The sequence below is a fragment of the Mirounga angustirostris genome, unplaced genomic scaffold (genome assembly GCF_029215605.1).
Source record: "Mirounga angustirostris isolate CCGP_5_RB_7025 unplaced genomic scaffold, mMirAng1.0.hap1 SCAF_10, whole genome shotgun sequence".
NCBI lineage: Eukaryota > Metazoa > Chordata > Mammalia > Carnivora > Phocidae > Mirounga > Mirounga angustirostris.
Window position 1 is genome coordinate 133,292,585 of NW_026991718.1, and position 18,735 is coordinate 133,311,319.

At 55.6% G+C, this 18,735-nt stretch overlaps 1 protein-coding gene across 3 annotated transcripts; it reads right to left on the minus strand.

The window, feature by feature from the left end:
* Positions 1-1,434: 1,434 nt before the first annotated feature.
* On the minus strand, positions 1,435-13,370 carry ZBP1 (Z-DNA binding protein 1). Of its 3 annotated transcripts, XM_045885997.3 has the most exons (8): positions 13,169-13,370; positions 10,347-10,565; positions 9,728-9,793; positions 9,175-9,348; positions 7,730-7,894; positions 6,370-6,576; positions 5,190-5,416; positions 1,435-2,458 (listed from the first exon to the last, which is right to left on the minus strand). In XM_045885997.3, exons 1-8 carry the CDS (start codon positions 13,200-13,202, stop codon positions 2,243-2,245), a joined length of 1,308 nt encoding a protein of 435 aa, XP_045741953.1. In that variant the 5' UTR covers positions 13,203-13,370; the 3' UTR covers positions 1,435-2,242. The 3 variants fall into 3 exon arrangements, with proteins under 3 accessions (XP_045741953.1, XP_045741952.1, XP_045741951.1); XM_045885996.3 differs by having other exon boundaries at positions 9,728-9,790; positions 10,347-13,370; XM_045885995.3 differs by having other exon boundaries at positions 10,347-13,370.
* Between the last annotated feature and the right edge of the window lie 5,365 nt (positions 13,371-18,735).

An 18,735-nucleotide genomic window follows, 5' to 3' on the forward strand; every position in this document is an offset into this window, starting at 1 on the left:
CAGTCCTTCCTGGAAGACGTGTGCAGGTGGGGCTCATACAGAGCGCAGGGTCAAGTCCAAACTCCCAGGGTCACGTGGTCCAGCACCTGCTTCTCTCCAGCCAACCTCCCACTGGTTTTCTTTGCAGGGCGCGTTCCACCGACACCCGAACGTTTGGCTGTCGTGCTCTGAATAAGTTGTCTTGCTCTGATCATTACGCGTTTGCCTGGGCTGTGCCCTGCCTAGGACGTCATCCCCATCCCACCCTACCTCCCTCTGCCAGATGTGGGAGAGTGAGCTCTCGGGTTTTCTCCTCCCCATGGAGCCTCCTGGACCCTCCAGGCAGCGTGTGGGCCCCTGTTCCGTCCTCCCTAGTTCCCTGTGACTAGTCCTGTTCGGGACCCCTGTTGATGCCCACCTCTCCCGCCAACCGTGAACTGCGCACCACGGGGCAGGGCTTTGTCTCCCTCCGTCGGGAGCCCCCGGGCGTGGTCAGTGAAGGGGCCTGTCGGGCACACACTGGGGGTACGTGCAGAGGGAAAAGACAAGGCTCCTGTGCGTAGTGACTTCACTGGCTGGTGCTGGGGGAAATGCAGTGGACTTCCGAGCTTCTCGCCCGTCCGGCAGCCAGGGATAGATCGTGTGATGCCAGCCGGCCAATCATAGCATTCCGTTGCTCTGGCCAGTCACCAGCTGAGAGGTGGTCACGCGACCAAAGCCATCCAACTTGGCTTTTGCCACTGGGAAGAAGTGTTCTCCTTCCACTGAGCAATGAAGTCGGTGGCATGGAGGCCTGGAGGCTCCAGGGGCCATGTTTGCCAAGAGAGGCGAGCAGAGCAGTGAGATGCAAAGAGGGAGGCTGAGTCCTAAGACATTGTCTGATTTCCTCAATGGAGATGTTCCTGAAGCAAGTTTATACTTGGGCTTGTCTCTGTTAGAAGAGCCAATATTTCCCCTTTTGTGTGAAGTGGGTCCAGCTTTCTGCCATCTACAACAAAATGAGTCCTGGTGAATAGGGAGAGATGGGCGAGTAATGTGGCAATGGCAGGGCAGTGAGACACGGGATTGACGGGGACACAGGAGCCTCAGGGGCAGAGACACAGGCTGGGCGAGAGCCTGCGAAGTTTTCCTGGATGAGGCCACGTCTCAGCTGAGACCTGCTGGCTGAGTAGCACCGAGCTAAGGAAAGGGGGTGGCAGAGGTGAGAGGGACATGCCACACTGGGAAAGGAAAATCAGCTGGAGCTGACTTCCACACGGAGGGGACAGATACATCAGCTCATCTAACGGACACGTGCAAAGAAGCAGGAATGACCGGACCCAGGGGCTCTAACAATGCCTTAGGGCTCCCCTTGAAGGGACATACTGTAAGTGCTGTGTATTTGTCCAGGCACTGATCAACGTGTCAAGGATCTCAAGATCCTCCCAGTCGCATTGAAAAGAGACAAAAGGTTGTTCAATGACATTCTTTACTGAGGCTCCGTGATGAGCCAGCCTTTCCTCCACGAAGGCAGACGCTAGCTGCAGGAAACATGGCTCCTGGGCATTGGACATCCATGGTCCAGAGGAGGAAACACAAAAGAGAGTGAGGTGCGGGTGTGGCACTGGGAGGGGTAGTGGGCACGGAGCTGTGTGTGTGTTACGGACATAACAAGTGGACGATGTGAGTCCTCTTCCGCAACGGTCCTGCCTGGCTGACCACTCTATCCTCCTCTATCTTCCTCCCTTCGTCCCTTCCCAAGTGTCCCCCAGACCCCACCCCACTCCTTTGTTCTGGAAATGCCACCGTGCCCACAACCCTTCCGAGGGAACTGAGTCCGCCCATAAGCACCACGTTGGTGTATGACAAGCATCCCCTGACAGTTGGCTAGCAGAGGTCACCTGACCTGTGGGCTGGCCAGTGACTTCTGCTGGGGCCTCGAGGGGAGGGATTTGTTCTCCGGAAGTTCAGCTAAGAAATCCTGAGAGATCAAAGTGGAGGTAGGACGGCTCTAGAAAGGTCAGGTGGGAAAGAGGTCAGGCAGCCACAATGGGCCTTGAGGAAGTCAGGTCTTGAGTGAGAGAAGAATGGGCAGCCATGATGGAAGGCGGGCCAAGGAGGCAGTTGGGACAGACATGCCTTCGCCACGCCCCAGGCCAGGCCCGGCCCGAACGCTGACTCTCACCGGCCATGTGTCAGGAGGCAACAAGGTGGAAAACAACATTTACGAAACACAGAAAGCGCAATACCAAGGGCTCACTGGTGTTGCTCTTCCTGAGAGAGCCTAGCTGTTTGTTCTGGACTCCACCTGCCGCTGGGAGTCCACGTCTGGGCTTCTGTCCACCCGGCCACTGTCTTCCGCAGCTCGGGGATCCCTGCTTTCAAGAGTCAGAGCTTCTAGGCGGGAGATGAAGGTCAAGATGCCGTCATTGTCGGGCGAGGCCTGGCCACGGTCGTGAGGGGACTGACTTCCGGGCACTGCACCTTCAGAGGGAGGATCCTGGGAAGAGAAGATGTTGCCACAGGGACGCGTGGGCCCCTTGCCTCAAATAAGCAAAGCGATCTGGCTCTCCGGGGCCCCGTCTTCTCTTACCTGGACTGACTGTGAATGGGGCCCTTGCCTTCCCCCGGTCTTCGCTTGGCTGGCTGCCTCCCCTCAGACTTCAGCTCGATGCTACCTCCTCCGGGAGCCTCCTCTGATTGCCCTGCCGAGGCAGCTGCTCGCCCATCATGGGCTGCCCACCCCTCCCCGGGTTTTATTGTTTGTTTGTTTGTTTTTTTACTGTGCCGGAGTTTCTCCGAAAGGCTTTATTGCCTTGTGAGCTGCCTCTCTTCCTTACCGGACTATTTCTCTGACTTGCTCATGGCTATGCGTCCCCCTGAGGGAGCGTTTCAGGGCAAGCACGGGGCCAGAACTGGGGAATGAATGAATGAGCTGCTTCTTCCCGATACTGGAAAGACGGAAGAAGCTCTAAGGTGGCTACAGCATTATTTCTGGGAAGACTCAGGGGTCTGAGTGATTGCGGGCGGGGTACGGACTAGAGGAGGGGTCCTGCTCCAGAAGGCTCCAGGGAGGGCCAGCTTCATGGGCATGTGGTCTGGGCCCATGTTCAGAGGGACCCTGGACTCATGTCAAAGCTCTGCTCTGTCTTGAAATGCTGATGAAGCTGAATCAGGAGCCCCACTTTTCCATGTTGCACTGGGCCCCCAAAGTCATGTCCACGGTCCCATCAGGATGTCACAGCAGCAAACCGGGCAGGCGGGCAGCTGAGAGCCCCCATGCCCCTGTTGATGGCCCGTCCAGGTGCCTCAGCTCACAGAGACCCCAAAGAGGGGGCCACACTCCACAGCACTGACAGACCCTGATTAGTCATTTCCCCCGAAAGGAAAGCCTGCCAGGCCTTACATGTCTTGGGATGGGATCCTGCCCATCACCTGAGTAAGAAGTTAGATGTTCCTCAGGCCAGGGAGGTGGGTGGGTAGGGGTGCAGAGTGAAAAAGGCCTTGTCAGTGCCAATGCTGAGCCCTTGGGGAGGGACAGAGGAGGGGGCATTAGCTATTTTTCAAATGCAGAGGGCTGTGCTTCTTTCCCCCAAAGAGGAGTCTTGGCTGGTCCTGCCTAAGATCAGGTGGCGGGGGGCGCCCACGACTCCCGAGGTCCCTGTGTGCCTCCTTGGAGGTTTCTGGGACGTGGGGAAGAGGGTGCCCTCTCTCTACTGACTCCTCTCGCTGTTGGAAGTTCAAGGACATGGTCGTCAGGGTGGGAAGACATTCTTGGCGTCCAACATAAATGCCCACAGACCTGTGGGTGCCGGCGGGTGGATGCTGGCGAAGTCTAGTCTAGGTTTTCTAACCATGGGGGAAGGCATGACTCCTTCATCCAAATCCCAGAGAGTCGGGAGCTGCAATCCTCCTCCTGATCCTTCTTTCACGCTGAAGGCAGAAGTCCCATCATACTCTCTCCTGTTCAAAGCCCCTCTGTGGCTCCCGACAGCCTTGGGACAGACGCCAAAGTCCTCACCAGCCACCACAGGCGTGGAGCTGTGCTCTGGCCTCTGCCATCCTTGAAGCGTGCACGGGTCACACTCACACTTCTGTCCACCCACCATCCTGTTCTCCCCTGTTGCCCACAGTTGTCCACCCACTGGATGGACCCTCCCCCGGCCACTGCCACCTTGCTCCTGCCTGTGTCACCTGCCAGGAATCACCTGGCTCCATATCCAGGGGCAGGAGCAGTGGCTGGGTGACTAACTGCACCTGTGACATCCTGTTGGCCATCCCCTGAGTCTTAGCCGGGCTCAAGTGACATTTCCCAGCCCCCCTTGAGGCCAAGTGCAGGCCCTTGAACTGAAGCCAGGAGCGTGGGTGTGCTTGGTCAAAGGGGGATGGTTGGCCCTCTGTAGCCTCTCTGCCCACAGACAAGTCCAGAGCCCCTGGGATGGCCCAGCACCTCGGCGGAAGGAACCGGGGTCTGTGCCTCCCACCAGCCTGATGGCCCCCCTTGCACGTGTGCTAAACCTCTGGCAGGTTGGAGCCATTCTGGTTAGACAGTCTCTTTGCTGCAACAAGTTAGCCTCTCTCTGAGACAGACCCTCACTCACTGTGGGGGCACCCCCGCGCCTGCCACGAGGCCTAAAATAACGCCAATGGTAATGATATCTCATGGTGCTGGAGGCACGTGTGGGGCCAGGCACAGTGCCCAGGCTTTGCCTGCCAAGCTCCCCCAGTCCTCGCCACAACCAGGAGCCACAGGCAATTACCATCCTCCTGTCACAGATGGGGAAACAGGCTCCGAGCTAAATGCTGGGCTAGGTCACTTGGCTAAAAAGAGTTGACACCACACACTAACTCCAGGGCTGCTCTCTGCTGTGACCCGCTATTGCCTTCCAGACTCAGGGAAATGGGAGATTCGAGAACAACTGTTGATGGGTGGATGGATGGTTGGATGGATGGATAGATGGGTGGATAGGTGGGTAGATGGGTGGATGGATGGATAGATAAACGGATAGATGGATGAATGGATAGGTGGGTGGACAGATGGATGGATGGATGCATGGATGCATGGATGGATAGATGGATGGATGGATGGATGGATGGATGGATGGATGGATGGATGGATGGATGGATGGTGGATGGGTGGATGGGTGGATGGGTAGATGGATGGGTTGGTGGATGGGTAGATGGATGAGAGAGAAATAGAGAACACAGGGCCCACCTTGCCCCAGGCTCACCTCCATCCTTGCTTGGCTCCCCAGGGTCCCTCCTGCCTCCTTTGCAACTCCTCCTGGACCAGCTGTCTCCGAGCTGATAGTCATTCTGTTGCTGTTGCCGATGGCAATGTCCTCAAGGAAGCATGAATTGATATGGACTCTCTGGGCCATCTCCTCCTTGGAGGAAGATCCTGGTTGGGGCATTCGAATTTCGAACGAAGCTCCTGGGCCTTCAGCGGTGGCAGAGGCTGTGGGTCAGCCAATGACAGAGATGTCAGGATGGTGGCCCCGAGCCCTGACACTCAGCCTGGCTTTCAAGTTCTCCTTGGCCCACTCTCCTCCCAGAAGCCAGGCCAGGCTTAGGCCACAGCCGAGGCCCTGCCTCCCTGAGCACCTCTGCACACAGCCTGGGCTGCCAGCTCTCTCTGCCACCCAGGTCTGCTGGCATGGACGTCACCTCCTCCCGTGCCCTTCCCCTGGGGTTCGACCACCTCCCCTCCACCTCCCCGCCACCGCCTGCTCCCATCTCTGCTGCTGGCTTCCCCGCAGCTCTGGAACACCATCCCCACCTGTGGTTAAAACCTGCACGTGGCCGTAGCCATCCCCAGCCCCTGACACCTGGCTCCTTTCCCATCCAAACTTCGGACAAGAGTTGCACACAGTACCCCGTCCTCCTACTCCTGGAGCTCCTCTGTCCCCTCGGGTCACCACAGACCCCTGTGGCTGGACCCCATGGAACTCCCCAAACTCATCGGCTTCTCCTTCCTGGAAACTCTCCTCTGGGGGTCCCCGGCCTCCCTGCTGTTTCTTGCCCCCCAGCCTGTCTCTGGGTTATCAGAGCTGGGGAGGACTTAGCCTGGGCTCTCTGGTCACTGTGGATAGCACTTAATAGGGCCCCAAGTACTTAGAGGGCTCCGGTCCCCCCTCCTTAGATGCCATTCCAGGCTGGCCATCTCCTCTGACCTGCTTCAGCTGGCCCACGCTTGCTGCACAGACGAGGAAACCGGTCTCCTGAGGAGGGCGGGTGGTAGGGAGTGGGAGCCTGAGTGCTAACTCTAAAGCCCCACGTACTCTATTCTGTGAGACAGCCTCCAGGCGGAAGGAAAGGGATTTCCCATCGTGCCTCTCTCCCTGCAAAAAATGGCTCCAGTTCTATCCAGCGAGGAGATGGATGGGGTGGGGTGGGGGCAGGATGGGTTACCTGGGGGGCTGCCCAAGGGGTTGCAGGCTGCAGGGCCTTTGGCCTGGGCACCGTTGAGGTTCATCTTGTTGCCATGTCCTATCTGTACCCGTCTGAGCACAGACTTCTCCAAGTGGATGTCCTGGGGTCCCCAGGCTGCAGCCGGGGAACTCTGAGTTGAGGGATCAGCTGGCGCCACTGGGGGGAGTTCGAGGGGAGCCATGGAGCCTAGCAGGGGACACAGCAACATGACCTCAGGCCCCCACCCTCTGACGCCCCCTCCCCCCTACACACACAAAGTCCTGGCTGGACAGAGGAGACAGGCCTCTGAATTCTTTGTGAGCTCTTGCGGACTGGGAATGAGTGTTTCAGGCCATTGATGGAGAGCAGGTGGGCCCAGTAACACAAGTAGTGTGGGGCTCCCCAGGGGTTTATGACTGGGTTTATGAACCCCAGTCAGTGAGCGCAGCTTCTGCTCCCTGGTGCTCTCAATCCTTTGAACCCACGAGGGCAAGTCTCCTTGGGTGTTGGTGTATCTTTAAGACCCCTCAACCGGGAGCATTCACAGCCTTGACATTGTTTTTTCTTCTCAGTATTCATCTTTATAGTAAACTTTCTGGTTTTAAACTTAAGGCCATGCTATAAAAGTTAACTTTAAAATAAATTTGAGTAGAATAAAGAGGCAAGCCATTTACCGACATTAAGTATATAATCAGACATGGGCATGGCCAAAATTGGGGAGGGCAGAGCCCAGAGGACTAAGGTCGGGGAGACATTGATCTAGAAAAGCAAAGTTCCTCATTTCACTGCCAGGGAAACAAAATCCCAGAGTTGGGGGTGGGGTGGGGAAGGTCTCTCTGGAGGTCACAAGGAGGAGTCCAACTTTTGGGCTGGTGCTGTCACTCGTGTTCCATGGCTGGTCTGATGGGGGCCGTGTGCCCTCTCACCCCAGTGCCTGGCCGGGAGTAGGCACTCCTGTGCGGGACTGTATTTTAACAAAAGTAGGATGCCGCTGGTAAGATGCAACCCAGTTTCTAAGATGTTAAAATGTGGGGGGAAAAGTGTATCTCAGAACAAACGAAACACTACAAAGACCCTTGTGACGTTCTACTGAGGGAGAGTGAATACTGAGTTGTTTCTCATGGCAAAACATCAGGTCCCATTGAAACCAAGGCAAAAGGTATCAGAATGAAGGGAAACCAGGAGAGGTTTGATCCAGGCACCAGGGGAGACTTCCTCACTCTCAGGAAGGCCCCAAAGGATGACCTTGGAGATCTGAGAGCTGCCCTTTCTCGGAGCTTGAAACTCGCCCTCTCTGCTCCCACCCGGATGGAGCAGGTACCCCTACCTACAGGGAGTGGGTGTCCCTCCGAGGACTTACTATTCTCTCCAGAGGCCGCCTGTCTCATGATGACATTCCCATGTCCAATCTGGATGGCTTCAGAGTTGTCAATGGAAATGTGGTTATTTGGTCCATTCTGACAGATTATGTTGATTAAATTTTTCTGGTAAATAATCTCAGTGGCCAGATTTCTTCCTCCCGAATCTGCAAAATCATATTCCACTCCAGCCCTCTGCACCTCTCTGGGGGTCAGAGGTTCCCAATACCCGAGAGCAGCAACAAAATCTCTGGTGGAGCTTGTTAAAACACAGATGCCCTGGTGTCCACCCTGAGGGTGCTGAGTCAGGATGTCCAAGGAGGGACCCAGGAGCTGGCGTGTTTAACAAGCCCCCCCACCCCCGGGTATCAGAGATGAGCCTTGCTTAGATGTCCCCGGGGCGGTCACCCTACCTATGCATCCTCTGCCACCCCCAGGAGGGTCCTGGGAGCCTCACTGCCCACCTCATCCTCTGTCCCTGTCGCTGTGAGGCATCCCCTGACCACTGAGCTCCAGGACCTCTCTCCCCTTAGTGAAGGCGGCAGGGAGCCGTCCGTGGGCTATTTCTGGCCACTGGATAAGCTTTGTTTGGCTCACATGGCATTTTTAAGAATTGGGATTTTTTCACCAGTGTTTAAAACCTGGTGGCTGTCATGTTATCACGCCTGCAATGCAGGGACACCTCCCCTCCCTTGGGCGCCGTGAGCCTGTGCATCATCCCGCAGGCCATGTGAGCACCTGCCTGGGGTTCTGCCGGCTCCACAAACAGGGCCACGTCCCACCTTTGTGGGCCCTCAGCTCTTGTGCCTTGGTGGGTACCTTCCTCCATAAAAAATATTCAAAATTACCACTTACGACAGTGGTGGGATAAAGGCAAATGTGATCCAGGCTGGAGTCATGATTAACTCTTCATTACTATTACAATCCGCATCTTTTCTTCTGATTTTAAGAGAAATTAGAACATTGTCGTGGACCCCTAGTGCTAGGTAGGGCCCATGCCTGCTGCACCTGAGGGAGAAGTCCCCCGGGCCCCCACCCTGTGGGGGTCTGAGCCCAGGCTTCTCTTCCAGCAACCTCAAAACTCCAAGTTGGGCAAAGTGCTGACAGAAAACTGTTAGCAAACTCAGGCTGAGCCCCGCATCCCAGGGCTGCTATAGTTAGGAGTGGGTCACCTCCCCTCCTGGCCCCTTGCCTTCTGCAACTACAGCCTCAGGCCACTCCTCCGGGAGGCCCTCCTCGGTTACTCCCACCAGCACCAGCACCAACTCCACCCTCCTGGTACCCCCTTCTAGTGACCCAAGAACAAGACCACTGCAAGCTTCTGTGAGGGTCTGACAAGGAAGCTGGAGCTGGCAAAGTGCTGGGCAGGGCGCCCACAAGCATTGGATGTTAAGGTTTCTCTTCTAGCCCCGCCCCATCCAGGTGTGGGCCGCAGGTAAGGACCTACCTGGTTGATAAATTGCCCATGTACTTGACTTCTCATCCAAGTCCACAAGATGCTTCCTCCTCATAGCGTACAAGTCTGGGTTGACTTCTTTTGCTGTCTTCCTTCCCAGCTTCTGGGAGATGGTCAGGGCCTTACAGGGCCCATGGGCTTCCAGAATCCTGTAGATGTCTTCCTCTGGGAAGCAGGGCAGTGGGTGGTAAAGGAGGAGCCCGGAGTGAGTCTCCTCCACTGCTTGCTAGCTGTGTACACTTGGGCCGACCAGACCCCCTGTGCTCAGTTTCCCCATCTGAAACGTGTGGCACGTAAGAACAGCGCAGCACAGAGCCCGCTCTAGGGCGCGGGGTGGACATACGCTGCTCTGAACGGTGCCGGGCACATGGGAGGGGCCCATGGCAGGTGCCACCGCGGATCAGAGAGATTTCTCAGCCATTTAGCTTCTTCCACTGTGCAGGCTGAGTCCTGCCTCCGGACACTCTGTGGGAACCTCTTGGTGGGCGGGGCAAGAGTCACATCTCAAGTGGCCAAGGAGAGTTTGGGGAAGTGGGATGCTTACGCTGTTGAGTGAGCCGAGAGCCAGCTTCCTGTGGAACTGTAACTGCACCTTGCTGGGGCCTCTCTGCTGGAGGAAGAAAGAGTGGCCGGGGGCATGAGGGGTGGCAGAGGAGATGGGGACGCCACTGGACAAAGGCGGGCCGCTCAACCGTGGCCCCGGTGCGCGGGCGATCTGGACTCAGAGTCTAGAGTTAAACCAACCTGCCTTCAAACCTGCCCTGTCGCTCTCCATACCCCCGGCTTTGCTGCTAACTCACGCCTCTGGGCAAAGAGGAAGAGTGCCATCCACTTACGCCCGGGGGCTGTGGGAGCGCCCGACCAATGCCAACTCTGGGACCCAGGGTAAGCCAAGTCTGTTCTACTCTTATTACTACCGTGGCAGTTGTCAACAGTGTTACTGCTGATGCTTTGCTGAGCGCCCGCCACGTGCGGGCATGAGGCTGGGCCCTCTGCGTCTCACCCTCTCGCAACCCTGGGCAGCAGATCTACAGGGCACGGCCGGGGGATGCCACGCACCCTTGAGAGGCGGAGCTTGTATTCGAACCCAGGCCCGGGCCCCGCTTGTCCTCTGCCAGGACTGCTCGTGCTGGGCCCCCCGTCCCCCTCCCCGGGGCAGTTACCCTGGCTGGGCTGGGCCAGCTCTGCGGGCTCCACTTCAGTCCTGCCCTTGCCCAGGCCCCACATCGCCTGGCCTTCCAGGGAGACTTTGGACTCTTCCTTCATCCGGTAGAGGACCTGGTTGAGTTTCTTCTTGGGCACTTGGCATTCCTTTGCCAACTGGCAAGACTTCCTGGGGGAACCAGCATCCCTCAGCACCTGCAGGATCCTCTGCTCAAGGTCTGGGAGAAGGAGAGAGGGGCAGAGAGGGGACTGAATCTCCCCCCCGACGGAGCCTGGGCTGGAAGCTCGGGGGCAGGGGAGGTGCCTCCAGGGCAGATGGAGGGGCAGGGACCTGAGCAGACATTCACTAACAACACCACTGTTCAGGGAGGGACACATGCGCTGGTCAGAAATGACCGTGGCCGGACAGCCTGGTGACCAGAGGAGGTGCCCCAGCCTCCTGAGCGTCCTCTGCCTGGTGTGAGTGCTTGGGGGGGGGGGGGGGACACTCAGCCCTCAGACATCCTCAGAGCAGAAGGGAGGGGAGGGTAGCGGGGTGGGGTAGAGTGAGGGCAGGAGGGCAGGAACTGGGGGGAGACAAAGTGCCTCCTGGGAGGCCTGCTGTCCCCACCTCCCTACGGCACCTGCCCCTCCTCGTGGGCTCTCCATCCACATCAGTGGTGCGTCTATTCTTCCAAGCCAGAAAGCTAAAGACACTCAGAAACGGATCTTTCTCCCTGGTGCCCAGTTACAGAGAGTCCTGGAAACCTTGTTCCTGGCTCTCTCTCGAACCTCTTCTTCTCCCCTCTGTGCCTCTGCCTTCCTATTCTTCATCGTCATCTCCTGGACAGCAGCAGCTCCGCTGACCACAGTCGGGATCCCTCCAGCCCACCCTCCCCTCGGCAGCCAGAGCTTCCCTCCAAGTGCCAGCCGGCCGTGCTCCTTCCAGCCCGCTCAGCCCTGGGCCTTTGCACACATTGCTCCCTCTGTCAGGAACGCTCTCCCCCCCTCCACCCGCCCAACATCTACTCAACCTCCAGGTCTCACTCAAACACCATCTCTTTTGGGGAGCATCATAGATGCCCCGAGTGATTGGGGTGCTGTGGGGGGGTGGGGGTCCCCGGCAGAATGTCTCCAAGGACCCCCTTGCTGTGACTGCCGGGTCCACTGCAGTATCTTCGGTGTCTACTACAGTGCTGGGAGCAGAGTAGGTGCTCGGGAAACAGCATTTGAACGAACGAGTGTCTGAGTGGGTCTGCCCAGCACAAGGACAGGTGTCTGCCCAGATGACGCAGGGCAGGGTATGGGCAGCTCCTCCTGGGTCTCCATTTCCCCACCTGAGGTTAATGACCCAGAGGCTGGAGAAGGAGCTCTCTGAACGGCCCCTGTTCCTCTCAGACGGGCTCCCACAAACCCAAGCCTGCGGCTCTTTGGGAAGCCGAGAACAGAGCGCACACAGTGCCTGGGGAGCTGGAAGGAGCCCCATGGGCGGCAGCCCAGCCTCTTGCCAGGAAATCTCTGCCCCCAAGAACCCCACGGGAAACGCAAGGCAGGGTCCTTCTGGGGAAGACCTGGGGCCCCTTGGCAGGGCAGCAGCCCGATCCTTTGCCTTCTGGGTTTTTCCCTAGTGGGGGAAGGGGTAATCCATTGGCTGACTCTACAGCTGGGCTCTGAGGCTCGCTCTGGGATCAGGACACATTCATCCGTGCTGGGTGCAGGTGAAGTGCATTTAGAATGCCTGGGGGCATCCACCCCTTCACTCACCACTCTGGCGGCCGGGGATCCCCATCCAATCAACAGCAAGCCTGGCTTTGCCTTGTCTTGAAAAGAGTTTTGATTTTTGAAAAGCCTGCCCTTGGGTGAGCCTCTTCCCCTCCCTCCTCCTCCACCCCCTAACCTCAAAGGAGCCGAGGGGGGTCGTGGGGTCGGAGATCAGAGTGAGGGCCGAGCCCATAGAGCTGGCTGGCCTCCTGCACTGAGTCTTCAGGCTGGTGTGTCCGTAAAAGGAAGGTTGTAAAATGGATGAGGTGTAAGCGACAGGTTGGAAAGGAACAGCCAGGAGGGAGAAGTTAAATTCAGCCACTGAGTGACAAGTACCTGCGTGTCCCCCTTGTGGAAGCACCACAAAAACCGGGGAACCAGCCCGGGGCCCTGGGCGCACACTGCTGGCCCTCCTCCCCAGTCCCCCATTCGTCCTCTTTTCTGTTCTCTGACGGCTGGTTTCCGCGGTTTGAGCCCCCTCTCTGCCATCCGTGTGATCTCTCTGTGCCTCACTTTGTCCATCTGTGAACTGGGGATGAGAGCAGCTACCTCGAAGATTGTAGTGAGGAGTAAATCAGCAAATGATAACAGAATTAAAAAAAACAAAAAGTAAAACCACCCTCAGCCGACAGCCCACAGCCCACAAGCTCTCTAGAATACACGGCTCGTTTTTCTTGGGTTTTCTTCCAGGAGTGAAGTGTTATCTGCAGTACTAGGAGACACAGGCATGCACGTCCGCCTCTTCTCAAAGCAACTTCTGTTGTTTCTTAAAATGAGTGTGAGGCCAGGTGTTCAGACCCCAGTGTCAGCATGCGGCCTGGGGTCCCCCTTGCGGGGCCTCAGTGACCTCGTCTATAAAACGGAAACAGCTCTGGGCTTGCCCCCGGGGGCTCCTGAAAGGTGTGCAGAGGGTGCTACAAGGTGCCCAGGGCAGACCCTGGGGTCCCCTCGACTCCCGCGGCCACAGGGCTTTGGGGTACTGTCGGCTATCATTGCTGTCATCTAGCCAAGGAAAGGAGCTGGAAAGAAAGGTGCAAATCCCGCTGGGAGCGCCTACTATTGCTTGGAAGGAAGAGAGTACCTCTTTCATCAGGGTCCCCAGGGGCCTGGGCCATCCTGGCTGCAGCGGCTGGGAGCCTGGAGGCGTCTGCACCGCGGCTTGGAACGGACAGGCTGGGTGGAGGCAGGGTGTCCTTGCGTGGCCGGACTGGGTGCTCCCGCAGCTGCGAAGGGTGGGTGTTTGCTGTTCACACTCCAGAAACAAGCCTAGTCAGCCTGACCTGACCAGCATTCTGGGGAAAAAGAAAACGAAACTCCTGCGTGTGTCCTCAGAAAAAAAAGATTGAAAGCAGAAATGATGAGTGAGGGCCTCTGACTATGTGTTGGTAGAAGGAAGCTGAGCTTGGCAAGACCAGAGCGTTCTCTGGAACCACGGGGCTTCCCTGACTTTCTGGGGGCTTGCCACTGCCCACCCTGATCCCCACACAGAGTCTGAGGCCCCCCGGGGGTGGGGGGGCGGGGCACTGCAATTGTTTGTGCGTGTCAAAATCACAGCTCTTTTTAGGGAGCACCTGCTATGTGCTTTCCAATCTTATGTGCCCCTCTGACTCCCCTTCAGGGTAGGGGCTAGTACTGATGTCTTTTCTCAGAGAGGAAACTGAGGCTTAAGGCCATTGGGTCACTTGTCCAAGGCTGGGTTTTAACTCAGCCCACAATTTATTGGCTGTGTGACTTTGGGCAGGTTCTTAAACATATTTGTGCCTCAGTTTCCTCATCTGTAAAATGGGGCTAATAAAAGTAGCTACATCAGGAGGTCCCGGAGAGGACTAAAGGGGGTAATCCAGTTGAACAGTCTGACCAGACCCCTCCAGTGCCATCTCCAGCCAGGAGCACAGCGGGGCACCCACATACCTGGAAAAGGGGTCTATCACTTACATCTAGTTTCAAGGGGCTCCTGACCCCCAAGTAGGTCAGAGCCACTGTTCTTTACCAGGTAATAGAAGGGGAAACCGGGGTCTATAGTGAAGGGCTTCGGGCCAGGCAGCCAGGAGGGTCATGAACTCAGCCCTGGAAGTCCCTGGGCTCAGGGTCCCAGCCACAGAGGCCTGGGGAGGGTCTCGACCTCGGAGGACTTTGCCCCAGCACTTCTGCAAAGGGAGGGGCTCGCACTCTGGGGCAGTGTTTGCAGAGCGAAAGGGGCAGTCCTGACGCCCAGTCCGCACCCAGGCCACTTGCAGCCCAGCCCCTGGGGGCGGGGCGCGCGTCCCAGGTGAGGTCACGCACATCCGCTCCCCACTGCCACATAGGACAGCTCAGTAGCAACCGGAAACCGAAATGGTGTTTATTTCTGTTTTATGTAAAACCGAGAAAATGTGTTTCTCCCTATGAATTGTCAATATCAATTTGAAGTGTAACGGGGCTGTTGAGGGACATTGTGGAGGCGCACTCAGGGAGGGGACTCCGGCTGAGCCCCCAGTGGGAGGCGGGGGGGGGGGAGGGGAGCGGCTTGCCGGGACTGGCCACCAGGTGGCGCTCGCTCATCAACCTGGACCCCAGGCCGCTGGCTGTCTCTCTGATGTGGAGGGACCTCCCACCCATCACCACCCCCCAGGGAAACCCCTGAATCCATCTGGCCTGTGGGTACGTCTGCTCACGGGAACCGATGTACTGAGCGGATTCGAGGCTGAGTGCAAAGGCAATTCTCAGAGCCTCCTTTCCAGTGTGAAAGGCTCCCTACTCTGCCAAGAAAGGGCCTCAAAGGCCACAGGAGTTCCAAGACGGGGCCACCGCCTGCCGAGCCCAAATCTTTTTTTGCCTTGGAAAGCACATTCATTTTTTATGGTTTGTATTTTTCTGGAAACTATTAGAACTCTCCACCCAAACCAGATGATAATTACATGTTACTGATCTCCAGTCTTTACATCTCTCTCTCTCTCTTTTAAAGAAGAGATATTTTTACTGCACATTGTGTTGGCAAAACCCAGTCTCTGTTCTACCAGGCAGCCTGGATGTTATTTTCACATTTTCTCTGTGAATTCCCCTCAGGGAAGGAGTGGTAAGGTCTGAAGGCACCAAATGTGGGTAATAATGTGTCTTCGGTCAAGGGCAAAGATCAGAGAATCAGAGTTGGCCAGAGGAGACAGGGATTGCACGCGGTCTCGAGAGCTATCAACAGAGGGCGAGGAACAAAGATCAGGGAAAGCTGCTTTGTCAAAGGCAGCAGGACCTCGGTGGCAGCCCCCCATAGGGACCTGCCTTGGCTCTGTTAGCTGCCCTTCAAGGTAGAGCTCAGTGGGCTTCCGTTGGTCATCTGTGTCCACCGGAGTTGGACGGACCTGGGGGTCTGGCACCCCCACCTTTTAGCTACAGGCCTAGGCGCGAGTCACTAGTCTTCCTGAGCCTCAGTTTCTCCCTTTGGAAAAGGAGATAAAAGCAGCACCTACTTCTGGGGTGATTGCCAAAGTTAAATAAAATCATGCACCTAGGTCCTACCAGAGCACCGAGCATGTAGTATGTGCTTAATAAACAGGAGCTAGTCCTATCTTTACTTCATGATCCCCAGCTATCCTGCTCTGACATGAAAAAGCAGTCCCATTTCATCTGGTCTTTCACCAAATAATGTTTTGTGCTTTCTTTATCCCAGTCCCCGAGGTGGAGCCTGTGGTGGGGGTGGAGGAAGGCCTCTCCTCACCGGTTCCTGGATCCGCTTCTCACTCCGGCTGTAGAAGAGGCCACACGGCCCAATTCAGGGATTGAGGGGGCGCTCAGGCTGAGTCCAGGGTGGACCAGCACTCCCCTCTGTGCTGGCCAGTCGAGTGAGCCAGGGGGCTGGGCAGGGGCTGGGCAGGGGCTGGGCAGGGGCTGGGCAGGGACTGGGGCATCAATGGCCTTGGTGGAAACTTGAAATTTTCACTGGGAGCAGAAGAAGGACCACTGCAAGATTTTCATCCAAGCCAACTTGGGTAAAAGCAGCCTTGGGTGCTTGAGGAAGGTCAGCAAAAGGTGGGCGGGTGGGGGGGGCAGCACCGGGCTGTTTCTCGTCCTCCCCCCACACCAACACTCTGTAGAAAGCCCTTCCCCACATCCCAACAGATGGATTGAAATGAATTCTCATCTAAGTTTTAGTTTTTGATCAAAAGACATTTTGATGATGTTACTACCAAAATTATTTGCCTCCAAGAAATTCATTCATTACAACCGGCCATAAGCTCTTCACTGAGCAATCAGTATTCTTGGGGATTCTGGCAAAACGAGAAGAGCTCACCTATAAATTCATTTCAAATATAATGAAGTGTAACGAAATGTTTATGATGACTAGATGGAACAATTCATGAACATGACATAATGTTAGGTTTCCTAGACATTTCATTAAACATTTGTTGATCCTGATTTTGTAACGTTTAGCCCCCTACCCCCTGTTTTGGAGCTCAAACATTTTCTTTTTTTTTTTTTTTTAAAGATTTTATTTATTTATTTGAGAGAGAGAGAATGAGAGACAGAGAGCATGAGAGGGAGGAGGGTCAGAGGGAGACAGACTCCCTGCCGAGCAGGGAGCCCGATGCGGGACTCGATCCCGGGACTCCAGGATCATGACCTGAGCCGAAGGCAGTCGCTTAACCAACTGAGCCACCCAGGCGCCCCAAGATTTTTATTTTCTTTAATCTCTACACCCACCTTGGGGCTCGAACCCCCTAGAACAAGATCCACTGACCAAGCCAGGAGCCCCTTATTTTATTTTATTTTTAAGATTTTATTTATTTGCGAGAGAGAGAATGAGAGAGAGCATGAGAGGGAGGAGGGTCAGAGGGAGAAGCAGACTCCCTGCCGAGCAGGGAGCCCGATGTGGGACTCGATCCCGGGACTCCAGGATCACGACCTGAGCCGAAGGCAGTCGCCCAACCAACTGAGCCCCCCAGGTGCCCCGGAGCTCAAACATTTTCAAAGGCTCTTGAAGCATCTGTAGGTCTGAGGTGCTAAGATTTCTATGCCCAGAAGGTATGATGGGGAGATGCAGAGACACACATGCTAAGGGCCAGGATTCCTGCTCTTCTGGGGGCTGTGGCCCCGCTGAGTTATGGGCAGGGGTGTTGCCGAGTGTGGGACAGGGGATGGGTTGAGAGTAGAACAGTTTTATGTGTCAATTGGCAACTTCTTTTCATTTTAAATGGATATCCTGCTCTAAAATTTGACCCAATGATGTTTCTTAAAAGACTGGGGAACTGCGTAGCAGCCACTGAAGACCCTTGAACAAGCTGGCTTTGAATGGCGCAGGCGCACTTATACACGGATTTTTTTTTTTTTAATAAATGCGGTACAATACTGTAGATGTATTTTCTCTTCCTTATGATTTTCTTAACATTTTCTTTTTCTGGCTTACTTTATTGTAAGAATACAGCATATAATACACAGAACATGCAGAACAGGTGTTAACCAGCTGTTTATGCTATCAGTAAGGCTTCTGGTCACCAGTTATGTTTTTAGGGAGTCAAAGCTACACATGGATTTTCGACCTCACAGCATGTTCGTTGCCCCAATCCCTGTGTTGTTCAAGGTCCAACTGTATTTAGTTCGAGCTTACTATGGACGCTGTATTCATTATTTCGCTGGCTCTTAGCAACCTGTAAAGTTGGTAAGTAATATTAAATCTGCAGTTTGCAGACAAGAAAACTGAGGTGCAGAGAGATGGCTGCGTAAACTGGTCAAGATCACGGAGCTAGCTAGTGGAAGAGGTGGGGTTCAAGCCCAGACTGTCGGCTGTGGCATCCAAGCTCTTGGCAACTATTGTCCTCGCTGTGAACATGTGTGCACGGGGAAGGAGCAGTCCTTTCTCTGCTAAACACCTCTATGCCACCAAGCATGCTAATCCCACCGTGGCACTCCACCTCCTAAGACCGCCGTGTTGGATAGGGTTTCAGGGTATGGATTTAAGGGGGCACAAACATTCAGTCCATACCAGGGCCCCCATGGGCAGAGTGCTGTGCTGAGTACTCAGAGGCCCAGAAACCTGACTGGTTGGAAGAAAGTCCAACACTTCAGATTTTTTTTCTCATTAACAATTTTTATACTGATTCTATGTTGAGATGATCCTTTGGATATATTGGGTTTAAAAAAAAAGACAACTGAACAGGTGCATGCAGCCCTGAACACACACGCATGTGTGCACACATGTCCTTACGTACACGTGCACACACACACACACACAAACACACACGAACCCATCTGTGCCTTTTGCTCAGTGAGCCCTTTTTCTCCGAGGTGCTCTGATCCTCTCACTTTGCTGACCACCACTTTAGAGTTTGTGGTCTGAGGCTGGGTGCCCCATAAAGCGGAGATCGAAGTGCAAGCACTTACTTATTTGGAAGGTGACACCAGGAAACGCTGGGAGAGCAGTGGGGAGGTGGGCCAGGAAAGGATGGAACCTCATCAGGGGTGTGTCATCAAGCAAGTGACCTCACGGGCTTGTGCCTCAAGATCGCTGGAAACGCTGGGAATATGCGGAGAATCATCTCAGCAAACCACCCCCCCACGCCACCCGAGGGCAAAGGAGCCGGGGTATTTATCCCCCTACTCCCATCACCCAGGCTGGCTGCTCCCAATGTCATCAATTCCCCAGCACTTGTGGTCTGCTGCGTCATGGGCAGAGAAGCT